At 36.0% G+C, this 22,282-nt stretch overlaps 1 protein-coding gene across 5 annotated transcripts in view; it reads right to left on the minus strand.

The window, feature by feature from the left end:
- PPP1R13B (protein phosphatase 1 regulatory subunit 13B) overlaps positions 1-22,282 on the minus strand; it is a 69,282-nt gene that overhangs the window by 15,370 nt on the left and 31,630 nt on the right. For all 5 annotated transcript variants that reach the window (XM_059473551.1, XM_059473553.1, XM_059473550.1 and 2 more), the window contains exons 3-7: positions 21,788-21,907; positions 20,237-20,304; positions 3,073-3,174; positions 1,862-2,036; positions 1,293-1,489 (exon numbers count right to left, since the gene is read on the minus strand). In XM_059473551.1, the coding sequence (XP_059329534.1) occupies positions 1,293-1,489; positions 1,862-2,036; positions 3,073-3,174; positions 20,237-20,304; positions 21,788-21,907 (662 nt within the window). The remainder of the gene's footprint in view (positions 1-1,292; positions 1,490-1,861; positions 2,037-3,072; positions 3,175-20,236; positions 20,305-21,787; positions 21,908-22,282) is intronic.

Genomic DNA, 22,282 nt, shown 5'->3' on the forward strand with positions numbered 1-22,282 from the left:
GTCTGGAAGGGGTGTTAACTGAACTGCTAGTGCAGGGGCTCTACACAGATTTTCCTCTTTGCATGGGGATTAAACCGAAACCTTCACAGCAGTTTTCCAGTGCATTATGAGGTGGATTACTTTTATGGTTTAAATCAACCATGACACTCTCTATAATTACTTCTCTTGCTTTGCTGTTGGCATTTTTTCACACCTTCAATAACTCAGACATTGTCTCAGTGTTCTTATTTTCATGGTAACGTTACAAGCAAAAAACACCTGAGGCAAATTTAAGTCTTGATAAACACATATGGGATCACTGCAAAGCACAAGAGAGAAATCTTCATCTATTGAGCATCTTTGCACTTAGAAATACTCAAGGGCAGATATGCCTTGTACAAAGGAGGAAGGAGTAAAAAGAGAAAAAAGGAGACTTATTCCTAATGCATGAAAACAGAATTAAGTTCTGCTGTATTTGCTCATCTAAATAAATGAGACTAATTTTGAAATTTAAATTAATTTTAAAATGTGAAATACTTAAAATTAAATATATTAGAGTTGTTACCTCAATCAGAATAAAGCCCTCAAATAAAAAAGCCCTCAAAATCCTAATACATTAGCACAGAATTTGACAAAATTTCAATTTAAACTAGATACTTAACTACTTGCATGAGAGCTACACTCTAGATATAACAAGCTTCTTGCAGGAGATATACAACATTGATGCAGGGAATACTGTGTGAATATACTATACTTATTGCACTATGTTACACTATCTAGTGCAGGGAATATAGTGCAGCTTGCATTTCTAATTACTCTATTAAAATGTGTTATTTCATTCCTATGTATTTTGTTTATCCACACCAGACAATGTAGCTATATTTTTACAATACACTTTTAAAATTACAGTCACGTCTCCAAGTTAAGATGACATGTAAGTGAGCTTGCTATACCCAGATAAGTGCAAAATAGAGAAGTACCAAAATTAGTTTCACAAAAAAATTTTGAGAGAGACTAAAACAAATAATAAATTATGTAGACTTTCAGTATTTCAGTATTAGGGTCTGAGAAACTCCCTTCAAAACACTTGCACACTTTGTATCATTACATGTATAAGGAACAAAATAGTTTTTAATGCTAGTGAAGTTTTTTCTGAAAAAAGGCTATATGCCAACTACAACCTCACACATTAACAGCATTCCAACACACTACTTTTATAAGGTGTAACAGAACCGAATTGCCACTCATAAGAGCAATAACAAAACTTTTAAAATCTACAGTTGTAATTCAAATAGCATGTTTTTGTTACTTACCTGTAGCTCTTGATACAACTTTTTTAATTCTACTGCTGCAGGCCCTGTCATTTGTCCATTGTAAGACTGAAACCCGTTCAGTTTCCCTTTCCTTAAATCCTCCAGCTGCTGAGTGAGTTGATCCACTTTTAACACTGCAGCCTGCAGTTCCTGCTGCTTTTCCTGGAACATGGCACTTATATGCTCAATTTCAGTTGCTAAAATTAACAAGATAAAAATAACAAAAAAAACAATTAAATAAGGCAGAAGTTGTTAATTTTTTAATTCTACAAATACTAATAAATACACCATATTAGCTCTACATCTAAAATACATATAAAATATTTGTATAGCAAATTTGCTAACAGTCATAAGATTTCTAATGGTTAAAGAATAGACTTATTCTGACTATGTTTGACTATACAGAGCTAACAAAAAGTTCTGTTGCATACAAATGCCATGGAAACACAGAACTTCCATAAAACAAAAAAATGAAGCTGAGAACCTGCACCAATGCTATAGTGACTTAAAATATATCATTATTTGTTAGTCGTGCAGTGAACAGTAAATAAATTAAGAATTCCACATACACAAATTGCCATTCATCATCTTGCTGTAGTCCACTTGTCCTCTCATGGCACGGATTTTCTTCAGCTTTGTCTCTTGGGTTTCAACACGTTCTTTAAGTTTTTGGAGCTTTTCACTCTCAGAAACAGATTGCTGCTGCCGACGTTCTTGCTGCTTCAGGTAACGCAAACGTTGCTCCTGACAAAAGGAGGTTTTAAACAAGACAAATCTGTTACCCATTTATTAAAAAACAACCTCAACACATTAGCTTAGAAAACCCTACAATTTTGATCAGGTTTTCTACTTCCACAAATCAGAAAATGTTGTATTTCATTGAAATATGTTATGCCCTAGAAAAACCTCTTTAACATCAATTAATAAATCTGTTTCAGAGCAGAGATTCAAGATTTTTGTTTTAGACAAAAAATAACATATTTATATAGACATGCGAATACAGCCCTAGTCTGAGCACTCATTTGAATACATCTGTGATGCTTCCTCTGGCATTTGTTTTCTGCCACTACTAACAGTTTTCTTGCTGTTGGCAAAATAAATTTCCAGTGCTGTTACCCAGCTTCCCAAAGATGACAAAGTATGCCCAACACACCATTTTAAGGAAATTGACCTGCTGTAAGAAAATATTCCACTTCTAAATAATAATTCTTCTGCTGGGTGCACAAGCAAAAATATTTTTTTAGTATAATTTCCATCAAGAAAGAACAACAGAATCAGTAGGTTGACTCTTAGGTATTCCAAGCATCAAAGGCATGCTGTATAATACTTCAAACAACAATGTCAGAACCATTAAACCCCCTCCCCACTCTACAAACATACTTAGATGCTTCTGTCTCTGAGACATGGAAATGCAATACATAAATATTTATGAATTTGGCATATGCTCACCCCACCCCACTATTACTCTACTGAATGATCCACTAAAGATGAGCATGGAGTCAAGGCAGTTCTGCCACAGATCATGAAGGGAGCCACACATAGAGAAGAGGTAAACATACCCTAGCAATATTTTTGTAAAGACACGTTACATTGGTTGTTCTAGCAGTATTTATGCCTAAAGACTGCACTGCCTAGGCTAAGATTATTCCAGTAAAATGATGCATTTCTCAAGCAATTTCTTGAGCTTAGAGCTTAACTGAAATGACTTAGTGTGTTTTTTTCTATCCACAAACTTATGCTTGCATATATTGAAAATAAATGGTCTGTATATAATTATTACCTTAGCAACCAACATTTGCTGTTGATTTTCAATCTGTTGCTGTTGTCGGGCAGCCATATCCTGCAGTTCAGAAAGAGTGAGCTCCACACGTGGATTCCCAACCTGCAGGACAGAAAATGTTCCATGAATGTGCTGATGTGTATCAAGGCATTCTGAGCTGAAAACCTAAACCCCCACTCATCAGGGGAAGGTTAAAAGCTCCTCCCAAGTCCTCAGAGACAGAGGAATGATGGGCACCTGTGAAAGAGTGAGGATCATCAGAGCAGAAGGGAGGGACACAGACCATGCAGAAGGACAGAAAAATCAAAAAAGTGGGAAAGTGGAAGGAGATGAGAACACTAAGAGACAAAACAAACAACAGGAGAAAAAAAGAGCCCTTATCCTACATTTAACTCCTCTCTGTTCAGATGTTTGGTAGCATTGGCACACAGTCCTGGTAAGGCACACATGATAACACACATACAAGCAGGATTTTAGACAACAGGAGAATCTGAAGCTGCTTTCCTTTCCCAGTATTTTCAGCATAACTGCCTTGGCAGTTTAAACTGCTGGTTCACATCATTGACCTGGCACAGGACAAGACCACGTGAGAACCCTTAGATAAAGGGTCACTAAGATCACGCTCAAAGATGGTGAAAATTCTGATATATTGGCCCATTCAAGGTAAGGATCTGTGAAAAACAGTCTGTACAAGTGAAGAAAAGTGAAGCTGATTCCCTTCAGATAAGTAAATGACTATTAACTTTGAATGAAATGCAAAGTATTAACAAGGCTCACTCCTTTTGCATTTCAAAACTATCAGAAGCTAAAAACTTAGGATAGAGACACAAATGATGAAAATTCTTTAAAATTCATACCATGTGTGTGACCAAATTTCGTATGTTTTAAAACATTAATACATTGTTTCAATATATTAATAATACTATCAAAAAATATGATTTACATTTATAGACCAAATTACTTCAACCACACTTTTTGTATGCAACCTCAAGAAAGAGTGAAATGTTTCAAGAAAAATTCCAGAAGCTGACCTTTGCTATTCAGAAAACCAAAACTCATAACCTTAGAATTGTGGTTTAACCACAACTTCAGAATTTCCACAGAAAGAAAATATCAGTCTTTGAAAAATTATGCTGCAAAGTTCAGAATAACCCAACATCTGTTTCAAATATTTACAAATAATTCAGTTAATTTATTGGATCAATTAAAAGCTGGACTATTCTAATAATTCAGTAAACACTGTAATTTTTTCACCAAATTACATGACTACACTATTAGTAAACCAAACAAACACTACATCACTTGCTACCCACAATACAGTCAACACTGCAGAAAAAGAAAAGATAAATAAATATTTTGGATATATTGATAAATAATACTGTTTCAAATGCTTATAAAATGGAATGAGGTTTGAACATTTTACATACAGAAAAAAAAAACCCAAACCAAAACCATCCCCCAGTGCCCAAAATAGATCACACATCAGATTATGGATCTGATCACACCTGACCCCATAGGAAAACTGATTTATCTGCTTTGCTTTTCTGGGCTCACCCTACTGATACCCAGCATGTGTAGCCTGCAGTACTTGTACTTCACTCTCAGAAACTTCTTTTTGAGACCACATTATCTCAGGCACTTTGAATGGCTGTTTTCATATTTCTACATCAAACTCCTACATAAGTATCAATTATCCAACCAATGCACAATACAGAAGTTTCTTTAAGCTTCATTTAAGAAATTAAAATACTAATTGTTTTAAAGTAATTGAATTATGTTTTGCTACCTGAATTAATATTTCATGTTGCTGCATATAATTCTTCAAAAAAGACAAACATCAATCATGAAAATGAGTCAGATTTGGTTCACTAACTTTTAAAGCTGCTCCATCTTGGACACAGGACATAGACATGTCAGATAAAATGTTTAGATAAGGTTATTGTCCCTGTTTGAACATTTTCCACAGAGCAAGTTACGAAGTGAAATTATAATGCTTATGGAAATAACAACTGAAATTCCTCTTATTAGTCAACACTAATGAAAAATTTTTAGAGTAGAGCAGTAATTAAGAGAGGTGAAGTCCACTCAAGATAATAATTTTCTATTTCAACACAAGGAAGAAGTAGAACTTACTAGTGTGTACTTTTTTTATTAGCATGACTTATGCAGAGAAGAGTCCTTCCCAATATTCTTTCAGGGCAAAGTAACTTGTACTCACTTGTGGCCACCAAGAGAGACATTTTATTATTAATTACTGACTGAAAGGCACTAATTGGCTAAGAAAGTAAGGAAGCTTCTCAAAGTGCCATTCACAAACCAAAATGTGCTTAACTTGAGAAAACAAAACAGAAAACCAGATGCTGCTCCCAAACACCTTCAGGCTCTGCAGACTTCAGTTGGCATGGCCAACTGCGAGAAAAACAAACTTCTGCATCTGCTTCTGCTGGGCTCTGCAGGCAATCCTTACAAGGGGCTCAGAATGGCATCATGGCTTCCCTGGATCACTGATTTTAAAAGTTACAAGGGAAGTACGTGTGAATGAATAGTATTTTCTCAATACACATTTGTGCTTTTTCACAAATATGCAACATGCATCAGACAATGCATCGTATTCCCAATGCTTCCTTTCTTTCTTCTTTAATTACCAGTTGGAAACTAAAAACATTAATAGCCCATTGTATTTCCAGTAGAAATTTTGAGTACAACACTGTCTAAGAAACACAGAGAATTTTTATTCCATTAAGTGATCTTGTTAAAAATATATCCAGACTCAAAAAGTGGTATCTGTATAGGGATTGTGAGCATTTCAAAGTAAAAAAGCCATTTAATGACATGAAAATTAAATATTTTCTAAATGGATATTGTAACCTGGAAAGCACAATAACATAAGAAATTGGTTTGTAAATGCACCAGAAACTAACAGAAAAACCCCAACCCAATTTAATCCAAGAGCTCAGTATTTTTACTGTTCTAAACAGGCATATTTGGAAGTCTCTCTCATAATGCCTAGCAGAAGTACTGTATTATTTTGTATCATGTAAAATATAGAAGATTAATTATAAGATTAATGCAGATATTAGCATCTCCTTGAAGAAGCTATTAACTACTGTAAAATGTTCCATTTACAAAGTCTAATGTCTAAAAACATTCTATAAATGGCAAAGCACAAGAACATGGGAAACAGTGATAATTAACCATTTAAATATAAATACCCTATGAGAGATCTTTTAATGTTCACCTCACTGAATACCAATACCCTTTCACTTCAAGAGCTACACTATACTTAGGGGAAAAAAAATAGCTGAGGAAACAGAGCCTTGAACCTGTAACTTCACTCGCAGTTTTCTCCTTTTCATCCACATAGCAAAAGCAGCAAACAGCATGAGCAGAAGTCCTCTTCAACATCAAATCAATTCTTTTCAGGTAGACTGTTGCTGGCTTCAGGTCTCCAAATCAGCACAGCTTCATTTTTGAAACAGCATGAAAACCACTGAATCCTTCTCTTGCCGAGATCTAGTTAAATTGATTAGTTCAGAGCTCTTCATATTAGTTGAGTCTGCTTGTAATAATGTGTATGCAAACACCCCACAGAGAAAAAGCCTGTCTCAGTCCGACTCCAGAACCTCAGGCAAAGACAGCTCTGTGCTTTCAGCTCCTCAATGAGGCTGCTGGTTTCTCAGATTCTTACATTTGTGCTGCTCCTAGCAGTTATTAACAATTCCATCCACCAAGGCAAGACACTCACCTCTCATAACAAACCTGAGCCTATCACATTGAAGGTCCAGACCTCCTCCTTTCTCCTGCAGCAAGGGAACCAGACCTCCTACAGAACTGAATTCTGAAGGAGGCACTAAAAAGCCACCACAAATACCTACTCCTCCAGATTCCACAGATTCATTTGCTACATGGTAATACATCAAAGCAGACAGTTTTGCTGAATTGTAAATTTCTTTTCATTGATTCACAGCAGCATTTACACAGGGATGAACTCCTAAATGAAATGCCATAGAGCAAACATTGCATTATTAGGCACTGAGAAGCATTGTGTATGTCTCACATAGGCAAGAGTAATTTACACCTATATTCACCAATTTCTTAATATTGACAGGGATCTTAAAAAAATTATACTTGTATTATTTAACATGCATTTTAAAAGGGCATGATGAAAGATAGCATTTGTAATGACCTCGAGTTTCAGCTTCTGACATCATCCTCCTACTACAAGCTAATATTTTACCATTTGATGATTAATATTTTTGAGACAGGTGAGATGAATAGTAATTAAACAGTTTGGGAACCAGTTTATAAGCAGCCTCAAAACAAATCATACCTTAGGCATTTAATTAAGGAAGCAAAACTCTTTAATATTTATTTCTACATCTTAGTCTTGTCACCCTAAAAATTTATTTTCTTATTCCTCCTTCCTTTCTATGCTGTTTAATATCACAAACCCCTCAGTCTACATACTTCTGGACTATTATGAATTGCTTACTCATTGGCAACTCACAATGGTAAATGAAAAATTGCACCTGAACTTAAAATACTTCTTTGACAAGCAGGATGTACTGTAGTCAAGGGATGGATTCCAGTGGTTTTTAGCCTTTACTCCCAACAGAAAACTTTCTTTTAAGAGGAATCTAATTATGTCAATATTAAAATAAAAACCCCATGAGACCAACCCTTTGAATAAATTATTTTTTAAAAGATGATTAATTGGGATGTGGTCTGATTTTATGCAACTTTTTTGCTTCCACGCTTAACCCATGAAGAGAATTATTTCTTATAATTTTCTAAATTTGCACTAGTAAGAACAGTTACTTTGAAAATAATAATAAAACATACACTAAATCCATACCTGAGACTGTTATGATTTCAAAAGAGCTTTAAAGGAAAAACCAAATATTCAAAAGCTTTACAGGCCACTATAAGGACTGGTGGTCTCATGCTTTGGTTCAGCAACACCCAGCCAGTAAAGCTAATGTAACCAACTAATTGAAAAAGAAAAGCAGAGTAATACAAGAACTTACTAATCATTTCCTGCACACTATCTCTTCGGATCTTTTTCTAGGTTTGCAAGAACCACCATGTCATTAACGTCCCTTATCTATTTATTCCTTCTTTCTAGTTCACACCCATCTCCCACACAATCTTCTGAAGTTCCCTTCCCAAAACCCTGCATGGGGAACCACAGGTTCAAGTAACTCAAGCTTCCTGAAACTGGCCAAGCTCCACCTTCTTCTGTGCATATTCTTGTACACTCAATCATGTTCTATGAACTCTCACAGATTTTCTAGTCTTCTTCCTATCATTCCCCCCATCACCTGTATCCTTTCTCCCTCATTTAGTACTTCTCTTCTTGTACTTTGTTCCACCACTCTGTTCCTCTCTTGTCACAGCCAGAAATTAATCTGAGGTTAAACCACCAACTGCCAAGGTCAATGCCACTTAAAATGTGAACAACCAGCACACAGAGTTTAAAAAGTCTGTGTCTTAGCTTCTACTGTGGAGCCCAGAAGAGCTGGTTCTGGTTTGCCCATCAAAATGGTGACACAGAAAGTTTTTGCTTGTGTTGCACTACTTTCAACCATCTTTATTAAACCAATATTGTCATTCTGTCAGTATTCAGCCAGTTTATTAAAAAGTCAATACAGAGCAGCTACTGAAAATAAAGCAGCAGATACCTCACCTGCAGCCCAGCTCCACTGTTTATTCTTTACATAGGTTGACACTCCAAAACTGTTATACCGATAAGGAAGATTTTGGCCAAATGACCTTTATTGCAAAACCAAAAAAAAAAAAAAAAAAACCCAAACCAAAAAAACCACAACAAAACCAAACCAAAAGGACTTCTCTGAATTCCTCCAGACCTTCCTTCCTGTGATAGTAAAGGTAACCATATCCTCAAGGAGAAAAAAATGTGAAAGATACACTTTTTACCCAAATGGGGTAAACACTAGGATATCAAAGACTGAGGGGGTGGGGACACACACCCATCACCAAACCAAAACCACAGTACTATTAGAGGCAGAAACTGCAAGAGAGAGAAAAATTCCAAGAAGCAACAACTTTGAGCTTGTGAAAGAATTTATATCCCCCATATGGACTTCATTGAGGAGACATACAATTCTGCTATTGCAAAAAAAAAACATTTTCACCATCCTAAAAGGAGAGCACAGCACAGGTGAGGAAGATGCTGCAAATTGTTCCTGAGAAGCTTTAAAATGGCTACATGGAAAGGCACAGTAAATATTTAGGTCTGCACACAGTGAAAGACTCAGCTTTCCATAATCCACAGCAGTTTTAAGTTGCTCTGACTTCCTAGAGCATAGGAGGGAATACAAAATTTATCTCCAGACTAGGGATTTACCTTTGCAGAGCTGTCAAATCCCAGAAACCTACAGAGCTATGTGACAAACAGAACTGGCAGATCTGGAACTAGGTATGCGAGCATGTGGGCAAAGAGGGAGTGAAGTGTATTATATAAATGAGCATTTTCCCAGAAGAAAGCAGAATGACAACTATGAAATGAAAAGGGGTAGGTTGGAGTGATCTCCAGCCACTGAATTCCAGACAGGGATCGGTGCTCTGACAATTCACAGCCTCTCCAAACCAGGGTGCTGTCACCCCCGTGGGCCATCCCTGCATTTCCTCCCCTGTGTGGCATTTACAGCAAAGGAATAACAGCTCTGGCTGAAGAACTCCAAACTGCCAGAGCAGAAGAGAAAGGAACAGCTTGCTTTGCCTGCTGAATCTACCAAAAGACTTCCTAATTCTCCAATGCTAATCTGGACATGAGCAGCAGAAACCCAGACAGGTTCCGTCTTTGCCTTAAGCTGCATTCAAAATAACAAAGGGGAGGATGTTCTAAAAAGCCCAGTTGGCAACAAAGCCTTAAGGGTTGCTGGTGAGAATATCCAACACACACCTTGGGTACCTGTCCTTGGCACAATAGTAGTGATGAGGAAAACAGGTGGAAGATATCTGAGTTTATTAAGTCACTCCTGCATCAGATAGGTCATAGATGAAAAGTATGTGGCCTCCTTTTGCTCTCTGAGGTCTATAGGAGGAGATGGAGCATCTACTGAAGATTAGTGATTCAGACCTCTGTAAATTTCTGAAATATATTGACCCTGTATATCATCAAATTAAATGTGGTCATATGACCACATTTTCCATAAACTTGATCTTAGTGACACACACAACAAACAATCTGAAAATCCTTTGTCTAAACTCATGTGTAATGCTATAAAAAGACAAAAGAAAGTATCTGTTTTTATTTAAAATAAATAGAGCTTTGCTGATCTCGACATGGATGACATTATTTCCAGTTTAGTGGCTTTATCCACAGCTCAGCCTTGCATTTTTTTTAATTGGGTCAGAAACATGCCGATAGCAGAAATCCATTTTAAAGAATCCAATGACAATAGCACGTGCCTTTTTTTAGCTTAATGGAAATGAGCGAGCTAATTAAACCCAGTAAAGATACCCAGAATATTGGGAATTAAAGAAAATCTAACTAGTGGGTAATATCTCATGATAATAAAACAATCCTGCAATTAACATCACAAACAGAATTGGGTAATTTTACCCCAAAATCCTATTCTAAAGTATTACTGCATTATGCAAATAAAGATACTAACAGCTTCTTACAATAAAGTTGCTTCAACTGCATCACAGTTTGCTGAAAAATGTCACATTATCTATAGTTGATAAAAATCTTAACCTCTCTCAGTCTACACTGTCTTGTTAGTAATTCCTCCAATTTGCTCATGCTTGTGAGTCACTCCATAAGAAAATGTTTCAAGTCTACTCAGTATAAGCTACAGACTCCAGATTTCCTGTTTTCCCATATTACTTTCTTAGTGAAGCTGCTATTTTAAGCAGAACAGCTATGAAAAGACAGAATTTAACAAAAATGAAAACAATGTTAGAATAGATTTTCCAAATTAGAAATGGATTTAAGCATATATTGAACATCTGCTACATCTGAAATAGACTGCTTATAAATTACTTCTAGGAAAGTAGCATCTGAAACTTGTTTATTTAAAGCACTACTTTCTTCCTTGTCCTTGCAGCCACTTTTAAACAGCCACAGAAATCTTAAGTATGTTTATATTAATTTTAGTCTTGGCTAAAATACCCAGTAGCTGGTTTTTAATTAAACATCAACCTCATACTCCTAAAAAAAAGCATCTTAAAAGACATTATGCATTCTTGTTGAAATATGAGTTGTGAACAAAATCTCAGACCTTTTTACAACACGGATCCTTTTACTCATAGTGATTTTGAGTCATAGACCAGTTACAATATACATTGAAAATACACTGTCTAGATCCTTTAGAAATGCTCTTGGAACTATATTTTTATGGGTCTTTTCTAAGAGCAACAGCTTATTCTGATAGGATTGCTAAGGATGATTAAGATGCAGTTACCGTTAGTCTGAACAATGTGTTTAGCACCAATTCTGTGTTTATTCTGCCCTTAATTGTTTCAATAAAAAGTTTTTCTATGATGTAACACTGTTCATATAAGAATAGTAGAATGAAACATTTCTAAAACACAGAAGTACAGCAAGTATGTATCCTGTAACTGAAAGATGTGTTGTGACCTTAGCGTACAATTTGTACTTCCCATAAAAGCAAACTGTTAAAGGCAAAAGTTGACCATGACATTTTGAAGTAATGAGCTTTTGATAAAGTCTTAAAACATAAGAAAGATAGTGAATGCATGTAAGAAAATCTGATAAATAATTTCAATTCAGAGATAAAGTGTTACAAAACCCAAGCTGGTCTGCATTCTGGTCATGTGACAACTAAACCCAAAATCATTTAAATTGAAGTGCAAAAGCTGCACAGCACTTAAATAACATGCCCACCAAAGTGCAAAACAAACAAATTTTGAAAAGTAATTTATTACCTGTTCACTATTTTCCCATCTAATTGCAAGAGAGCACATCTTTATTTCGCAGCAGTGCCCGTCAGCTGTAAACATTTCCGACGCTTCAACACGCTTCAGCTCCATCCTTCTGCTCTTTTCTGCCTACACTACTGGTTTAACAGTTTGTTGTGAGCAAGCCAAAACAACAACCCTGCACATCTTACCAGCTCCTGCATGGCTGTTTGGCTCAGTGCAATCAATAGTAGGTAGGATGCCTTTTAATTTTACTCCATGTGGGATGCAGGTTTCCCCAAACTCTTTATCGATATGAAAAGCTGTCTCTGTGCATTCATCAGCAATCAGCTAACGGAAAAGGCTAGTGGATTTTGCCAGCAGTAAAAGACCTAATCACGGCAAGATCAAGCCAGCTGTCAACTATAATCAGCTTGATTCATTGCACTTTTCATATTCAGTGGAAAATGTTGAGCAATATACAGTTCTTTCAGTTATCAGGTTAAACTGAAAGTGTAGGACTATAGACAATTTAGCTTGAAAAACACATGAATTATTTGTTCCTTTGTATTTCTGTAGTATTCACAATGCTGGGCCAAAACTGAATACCAAAGAAATCACAAAAATCATTGTTTTTTGTATGCAATTTTATCATTTAAAGTGATAGTAAATCATACCACCTGAAACTTAACAAAGAGTTTCTTTATTAACAGAGACTGACTAAGATTAAAGGCAAACAGAGTCACAAGAGATACCACAATTTTATGCAAATAACCTTTCCAGTGTTTGCAATTTGCTTTTTCCCTACATAATTCAGATTTTTCTTAAATCTTGCATGCAACAAGATGAAGATATGAGCCAGCAATAAAGCTAAAGCATGTGTGCAGTAGCATAAATCAAGAATCTGCAAGCCAGAGAAGAGTGGAAAAAGCCAAAACCTAGACCTAAGGATTTTTAAATATTAAACATTACAGAAAATACTAAACCCCATTAACAATTTCTTATGTATCTACAAATCAGGATACTGTAGAAGATAAAATCCCAAAACATTAAAAGCTGTAATTTACCTTGTCAAACTCACGATGCCATGCAAGTTCACCCTCTCTTCCTTCTTTCAAGAAAGTAATTCAAGCATGATTCACTGCACTTATACAAGAGATCCAGTCAAATGGGTCTCCATAAGAACAGTGAAGAACTCTATGTCCAAGCACAAAACAGTGACTATTCCAGCTGAATAAAGAGCAGGCTTATTTTTAGCAAACAAGTAAAGGTATGAGCTGTAGAGTACGATCATCCACTAGGAATACGAGAAGAAGAACAAGTTTAACTCCCTGGCTCCTAAATTAGCCAGAGGGACTTTCATTTTTCTCGGCTTTGATCCGAGGAAGACTGCAGGGGGAACAAACTTAGCAGCCATTAGATCTGGAGGCAGCTGCAGAAACAACAGAGAAATAGGAAGGTTCACTCGCCTGGGAAAAACATGCAGGTGGGAAATAGGTATGCCTGGTGTCCAGAGGCAAGATGGACAGGAAACTAAATGAGCAAGCCTGTGAACATGGAAAGGTGTGTCAGAGAAAGGAGGCCACAGCTGCACTGCATGAGAAACACCACAGAGACCATGGAAGAGATGAGAGAAAACACTGATCTGCAAATGACATAGCTACATAAAAGACAGAACTCTAAATTTGGACTGAAAATGAATAGCTGGCCTTGCATGGACCAGTAAAGTATCCTGCTCTGAACTGAAAGCTGTTCAGAGTCAGAGCAGCAGTCTAAACTCTCAAACTTTAACATTTAAGCTCTCAGAGCCACACAGTGAATTTCATAAGCAGTCTCCTATAACAATCTACAGAAATAAAGGAAAAGACAAGTCCCAACTTCCCTAAAATAACTTGATACTAAAATATTTGGTTTAACTAAAAATGATACTAACGTGACCGCAAAAGGATACAGCTGTGACAAAGGGCATTGAAGTGTACAGTGCAGGTGTAAGGGCTGCACAGCAATGCTTCAGAAAAATATCAAGTCTTTAAGTAACATTTACTTAAACATTTACTGCATTTATATTTGAGTTTATGTGTGTAATGTTATGCATCAGCTGAAACACTCATTCTAATTTGTTCTAACTTTATGTAAGAGCCAAGCAGCTCAGGATCTCTGTGTGCAGTGACAACTGGAAGCAATTCTTCACATGCTTCATTTATTTAGAAATCCAGGGAAAAGAGTGAATTGTATTGCTCCATGTCCACAACACAAACACAGGAAAACAAATACCATAGTTAGAGTTTAAACAAACAGACAGACTTCTCCTCCTGCCCCTGTCATGGATATCTACAGCTAAGTATAAAAAATATATAAAACTGCAAAGCCAGGAGTGAAGAATAGCAAAGATAGATTTGCAAAAACAAGAACTAGAGATAGAGATTCAGTAAGTGGTACAGTTTAGGTATTCTCTCATCTGTAAAATGGGAACACATCTCTGGGCTGCTCTGAACTAGAAAACCACACATTCAGTTCCTGTAACTTGTTGAGCAGAACTCTTTGATTCCCAGAGAAGCAGCAGAACTACAAAATCCATTCACTGCAAATAAGTGTGTGCAAATGTCTGTATGATACAAGTCTGGATACTGTGACTCTCATGTCCACAGCCCTCTAGACAGATATCTGGTATCTGGAATGACAGAGATTAAAAATTACATAACTACATGGAGAAGACATGGAGGAAAACAGTCCTTTCACAGGTTCCAAGTGGGTTCCAAGAATGCTCCCTGGTCCCAACTAGTCAAATAATCCTTAGACTCATCAAACCAAACTAAGTCAGATGTTAAAAGTGAGTATTAGTCATAAACTAATCCTAACATAATTAAAATTGTAATAGGAAAATAATCACAGAGTAAGTGGAATGAAACCTATGAAATTATTCTCACAAAATCTAAACATATAGTAACTTTGTCCATTATGGACTACAATGTATTCGAGATTGCACAGGACAATTTAAAACACTGTTTTTATGACATTCCAGATCCAAGAAAGATGTGATTTTGCCCAAAAGGTTTAAAAAAGGTCTCAGAGGGAGGTATGAGGTCAAGAGCATTTGAATTCCTACAGCTTCACAGAAATACTTTCTAGAAGATCACACAATTATTAGTCTTTTAGAGATGTTCCCCTACATAACTATCCTTTACTGAGGTGTGAAAAGACTCAGATTTCTAGTCTGGCAAGAATTCAAAAGCTATTTGTATGCATTAAAATTAGCTTTAGACTTTAATTTTTTTTTCTGCTTCCTAATTTAATTTTTTCCCTTAAATCCTTTAGTTGGATTAGTTTTTCTATTTTTTTGAAGAGCAACATACTGCCAGCTGTCTGGAAAATGCTTCAGACAGACTTAAAGAACTCTATCAGTCAGTGGAGAATCCAAACTCTATTAACTCTGAGCTAGGAACTGAACTAGGAATTTGATGGTGCAAAAGGTTGCTGCAGGGGCAGCAAGGCTTCCCTCTAACAGATAAACAATTTTCAGAATCTATACCTTATAAAAGGGAACATCTCTGGCAGCAGGAGTAGCAGACAAGTTTTTGTCTCTTTACAAAAGCAACAGAGAAATTTGCAGCAGAAAACTGGGAAAACTTGAATCTGACTTAATTACCCTTTTATTAGAAGGTCAAAAGGTTCCAGGAAGCTTACATTAATATTTCTTCAGGGAAAAATACTTTCCTGCACACTGTTAGAATTGTTTGTGCCTAAATTGTTTAAAATCATATTTTAATGGAATTATTTGCTTTGACTTTGCTATGAGACACCTAAACCTAAATTTCAACAGTGACACAGTTTTCTGTTCATTTTAAACAAATTTGATTAAAACCTGCCTTATGTGAATGGCAGCCCCTTCCAAGCACACTGTTAAATGTTATAAACAGAGTGCTTAATACTTACAAGCTTATATTAAATTGAATTTGCAGCTCAGCTTTGAAGAACAACTTCTATCCAGACAAAGCTCTTTATCCTTCAATAGTTCAAATGAGAAACTTCAAGCAAATACATATAATGTATTTCTCATCTGAGTTTATTACTTCTGTTAAAAATGTGACTTGTTTGCCTTTTTCCTCACAATTAGATTTGTTATATCTTGAGAAAGAATACTTGTAAATGGCCCCCCATAACACAATGTATATTAGATGTTAATGCCTTTTTATCTGGTCACACTCATATGGATGAAATGGTTAAAACTAATGAACAATTTATAATTCTATTCAGGGATTTTGGCCCCATTTGTAAATCTATCTAATCTCTAAGCACAGAATGGGACAAGTCACACCACAGGCACTCAAAAGCAGTGTAGCTTTCCTGCGGTCATGATGGAGTGGAACACAGAGACTCCATCAGTAACCATACACTCTTTGAAATTAAATCAGTGCTACAAAAAACTGCCTTGTGTATACACATATGTAGAAGTTCTAACACATCTGTTAATGGAATTTCCTTAAGAATTCCCTCAGTATAAGATTCTCCTGATACTAAAACAGCTGGACTACCGGTTGTAATTTTTGCTAAGAGCTTGATTTGAGATACTTAAACAGAAATAGTGAGCATGAATTCTGTTATCTAATCATCACAAAACTTTTAACACTCAACTTCATCTTCTGGTCACAGATTCAATACTAAGAAAATTTGCAGGAGTGTGTCTCTGGTTTGGGATGATGGTCAAGTTTTCTTCCTCTACACAAATTTCCTTTATACTAATGTTAACACAAATTCTGTAGTGAGATAAAATGAGGTTCCACTTTGTATTTCTTGGCAAAGTCTCCAGTCAACATCCATTAAGAAAAAGGCTTATTGATATCATTCTCTCTAAATCAGGGAAGCAATTTTAGAAACAGCAAAAATAAGTTAAAAAATTGGCACCAGAGACCACAAACTGAGATTTTATGCTCCTCAAGTAAATTATTATGTATAAAATAGTCTATACTTAAAATATATTGTTATTTATATATAAGCAACTACAGCAAATGAGTATTTCTTCATATACAGACTGTTTTCATTACACTAATCTACTTTTATTCAGTCCAACACATTTGACTTCTGTCATGTTCCTGTACCACATCCTTTTTTCCCCCCCGAACTACATCTGTTTTCCTGTTTTCTCATCTCCAAGAAATTTCTGGGTTATCTGATTACCTTTTCACCTGGACAACTGTTATTATCCAGTGGGTGCTCCTTCTGAGAGAGCAGCATCTGATCCACATCTCCTGCCGAGGGCAGCTCAGCCGGGCTGGGGCTCCCCAGACTCTCCTGTCTGCCACTGACCCCCAGTGGTTTCACCTATATTTGCTCTGCCTCACTGTTCACGCACTGCTGCTGCTATGGAATGGTGCTTGGATCATGCCAGCACATCTGAAAGCAAACAAGACCCAGCATTTGGATGACCACTGCTTCATGGCCACCAATCACAGAATCAAAGAATGATTTAGGTAGAAAGGAGCCTCTGGAAGTCATCTGGTTCAATAAGCCCTGACTGGAGCAATTCAGACTGCTCAGGACTTTATTCAGCTAGATCAAAATTCCACAGACTCTGAAGAGTCTGTTCCAATACCTGTTACTCTCAATGATAAAACATATTTTTCCCCTTATTTATTTAGAATTCTCCTTGTTACAACTTGTGTTCAGCCCCAATTGGCTCAGTTACACAAGCTAAAGAATGGAAGCAGAGGAAGAGGCAGCTGTTCTCAGAGAAGAGAATCCCTCCTGAGACACTGTCCAATCTCCCTGGCAAAAGGAAATGTTTAGTTATGTAAGTCTGATCTTCACTCATCTGTACTTTTGTGTACTGGCAGAAAGATCAGGTCCCTACTACAGCATAATTCCACTTCTGAGAAAGAAAGTTGTAAACAAAAAGCAATCCCCAAAAGGTCACCTCTGAAATAAGAGCACTTGTCAGTTCACAAAACCTCATGGAGTTTTTCTTTTAGACTTTGTTATGCAGAATACAAAGCTCCCAGATGAATACTTACAGGTAAGTATTCTTTTTACAAAAAATATTTCACTGCTGGAAGAGAGAGCCTATTCTATTTTTAACTTGAAAATAAACTACTGAAATTTAAGCATTTACATAATGTGATTTTAAGATAACCATTATTCAAGTAATTGCTGATCAAGCACATATAGTTTCAAAGAACAACAACAAAAAAATCTTACTGCATATGACAAAATGCCAATTAATAGAATCATCTAAATTTAACTGGATAGATTGCCCAAAATTTTTTCCAAGACTATTGGTTCAATCAATTAAACTAACATTCATCTTTGCATATGCATATCACATTTACACCTCTACGCAATATTAAGCAAGAAATCAGCTATTTCCTTAAAGCAGGTACACATAATAAAAATATACCTGAATGCAGAGTATTTGGTAAAATCTGAGCTGTCTTCAATGTTCCATTGGTTTGTGTTGATTTTAGGGCCAGTCTAACATTCAGCATTGCCAGCAACAATGAATAAGCCTAATGCATTACGTAAGTGTAAGCTGATTAAATCCTTGATCCTGAAGCCACCTCTTTTTCCCCCTCCCCCTCTGATTTAAAACTTAGCATAATTGAAAATCTTAGTTTTAAACACTTCCAAAACCTAATTTGCACCGTTTTTAGATTAAAACCCACTACAATTTTACATTACTATAACACCCTCAGGTTTCAGTCTTTCTTCTATTTTCATAAACCTGGTATTTAATACACTTTATTTCCTAAACCTGGTAAAAGTCCTTTTAAAAGTGATCAGTTCCCCAACAAATTTTAATTTTATGGCCAACTTTTGGAATCTAAAAAAAAAAAAAAAGAAAAATAGCTGTCCTGAATGGAATGAAGATAAAAATGTCATTCAAGTTATCAAGTCTGAGCTTTACCCCTAAAACTCACATGCCAGTCCTAATTTCCAAATATATTACATCTCAAATGTAGTATCTGAGCTACAACCCACACAGAAGGGTGGATCAGGGGAGGTCATGAAAGAGTTATATTCCCCCAGCACTTTAGAGCACCATGATCTCACTACATTGTCAATATGACAATGGCAGCAGGATAAACGGATCCATGCAGCACAGGGTATCAGCCAGTGCTCTCTACAGAAAAGGAAAGCAATACATGATTAACTGTTGTGAATAGGGAAAAAATTCCTTCCCCTAGGTCCACATGCCATACACAACACAAGCTGCAAAAAGCTGCAAACTGACTGAACAACTCTGTTGCTACATGGGAGAGTGTGTGAATTTTAAATGTTAATTATCAGGCAATATACAAACATAAAACTGTTCAATCTGCACAATTTTTTTTAAGATTCTCAGCTTGAAAAAACTTATTTGTTTGCTTTTAAGCTTTAAGTATTATTTTACTCTAAGAACCATACACACATTTGTAATAAGTGACAGAGCTTTATTGAGATAATATAACTATGAATTAGTGAGCTCAAACATATTTATTGAAATTTTAAAATGTTTAAAAATGGCTAACTATAGCTGGAGTGTCTTGGTAAAGGCAGCACAATGGTCCTGAACAAACAAGAATAGACCATGCTTTGCAGAACCTTCATTACTACTGAAGATAAGAGAGAAGAAAGCAATAAGAGTTTCAGCTCAGGAGTAGAAGGCTTTTAAGCCACGTTAATTTTGAAAGATATAAACTATGTTTTATGTATAAAAGAGAAAATGTTCAAGCCAGGAATCATGGGTTGCCTATGGTATGTAATTTGTATTTTTAATTAGAAACCTAATAATATATTAGTTAAGAAACCTCCAAGTGTAGAAATTAATCAAGTGCATAAAGCCAGTATAAAATGATGGCTCTGAGGTGTGTGCAAGCTCTTCTACCAGCATCTGAAAAATCCCAATTCACAGACACATCCTCATGTTTCAACATATAACAATATGTCATGAATCAGTACCAATGAGATAAATCAAAGAAAAGATATGTGGACAGGCAATATAAGTGTGAAAGTATAATGTAGCTTGTTTTTACTTCACACAAAATGAATACAACAGATTAGAACATGAATTAATAAGACTCCAGAGCTTCTCACATCATGTAATTTCTTTCTAGACAGAAAATTCAGAGTAGCTGATGAAAAAGACACATCATCCCATTCATTTTTTAACAAAATAAAAAAAAAAGCCAAGATCAATATATTTTCCCCAGTTCCCATCATAACACACTTTGAAAAGTAATAATTTTTAAAACACAAAGTGTTTGAGTGGTGTTGATCCAAACCTTTAAGATGTATTACATACCCCATTCTCTGTTCTTTTCTCCACAGGTATATTTATACCATTTCTTTGATTTTGGGTTTGACGTCCACCTAAAAGTAAAGCATCACTCTTAGTGCAAAGTTCAGTTTTCAACACAAATGTATTTTACTCTTGAGACTGTTCTCATATATTCTTAGAATTCTGTTCAAGAATTTGTATCAAACTTTTACCTGTGAATTTTTATTCTGTTAGTTCCAGCTCTTTCTTAGTAAAGTTACTTTTTGTAAGGAGTGAATCAGCAGAAATAAAGCCTTTCCTTCACAGAACTCCTCAGTTAAAAGTACAGACATGCAGCTCTATTTTCCTCACTTCTCTTCAGGCAAAATATCATGAAGAGCAATGTACTCAAGTTTTATATTTTGTGTCCATAAGAAGCAGTAGCTTCAACTGAACACACTATAAATTAAGACAGTAGAGGAAGTTTTTCTAATGTCTAACTTATAAACAACTTTAATCTAGAAATCTATCCATAGCTCAATGATGGATTAAAAAGCCTTGCAAGCATGGTTCAGGAGCAACATTTTCCTTGCACATTGAAATTCTTTGGATTTAAGTGTATCTTAAATTTCTTAACATACTTTATATTTGTATTGTCCAAAGGATAACAGACTATTTTGCAAAGTACTTAATTAATACAAAATTCCCTCACACGTTTTTGGGTCTGCTACTTCTGCATTCAAAACAAGCAGGAACCACTTAAAAATAAGAGAAGCAGCCTCAGCTGAAAGCAATAAGGACTCAAAGACTTGAAATCCTGTTGTTAAAAGTAGTCAGATTAGTTGAATGAGTCAGGATAATCTGGGCATGCAAACACACCTCACTGAGACACCTTTCCCATCCTTCAGACAGTCTGACAGCCATTAAGTCTACAGTCTCAAAACTCTTCTCACAGATTAAGTACAGTCTACACCATTAAGTTCAGAAAGCTAAAACACTTCTATTTTTTTCTTCCAGTCTTTTAAGAAACTCCACTTGATAGGGCACTGCTTCATATAAACACTTCTCCTATAGAACCAAGCAGACCAGCAATTTTAAGATGCAAATTTTCCCAACTATTAAATATACCTACATGAAGCACTGAAAGAAAGCAAAGGCACTGAAACCTCTGCCAGTGATGTCTGTAAAATAGATCTGAATTTTTAAAGGAGGCAAAGGACTTTACCAAGTCTTTCTCTGTGCAACTGAAAGAAGAAAAAAGAATCATTCTACCCTCTCAAAATGTAGGGACTTTCAATAAGAAAAAACGACATCAAGTCTGTAATATCCACCAACTTTTTTGGATCCAAATTAAGCAGAATACAAACAGATCTTGCTATTACTCAACAGACTGGTAAAAATTATTCTAAAGAGGAGAATTGGTGCACAAGAACAAGAATAAAGGTGCCCCTGAGGAAGGTTTAAAATGGCTTTGGTACAAGGAAGTTGTATTACATATAACCACTGAGGTTCACTGAATGAACTGAAAACCAAACTCACTTCAGAAATCTTTTAAAATCTGTTTCAGTCACAACACTACAGGATAAATGCACTTACTCTGTTCATTGCTTTCAGCTGGTGACTCTTCATGACGAAGAAAAAATTTCACCTCCTCCCTGCGTGGCCCCCACTTCTGCAGGTGGTCATACATCATGTGGTCAAAGGGTATGGGGCGCTCTGCAAGGACAAAACCAAAAAATCATCATCATCACAACTCCTTAAAACCAAGCAGGCTTACACAGAACTGTTACTAATAGTTAGAATGTCCTTTTTGGTAGCAGTTCAACCTATCTGATATATTTTGTCTCACATGAAGTCTAAGAAACAGGCACCAAGTGGATGTGTGGTATGAAAAGCTGGCCTGTTACTGTAGCACAGCTCACTGCTCCACAGGACTACAGAACCAGCTTGCAAATCCATTGCAGTGTTTAGGAACCCTAATTTAGGAGATAGCAACTTTGCTCCCCATCAACACCAAATGGGCCATTTGTTCTATTATTAAAATGATTAATTCAATTTGCACCTCTGGGTTTCCACACAGACAAAAAGCCT

This window comes from Ammospiza nelsoni, chromosome 6, assembly GCF_027579445.1.
Source record: "Ammospiza nelsoni isolate bAmmNel1 chromosome 6, bAmmNel1.pri, whole genome shotgun sequence".
NCBI lineage: Eukaryota > Metazoa > Chordata > Aves > Passeriformes > Passerellidae > Ammospiza > Ammospiza nelsoni.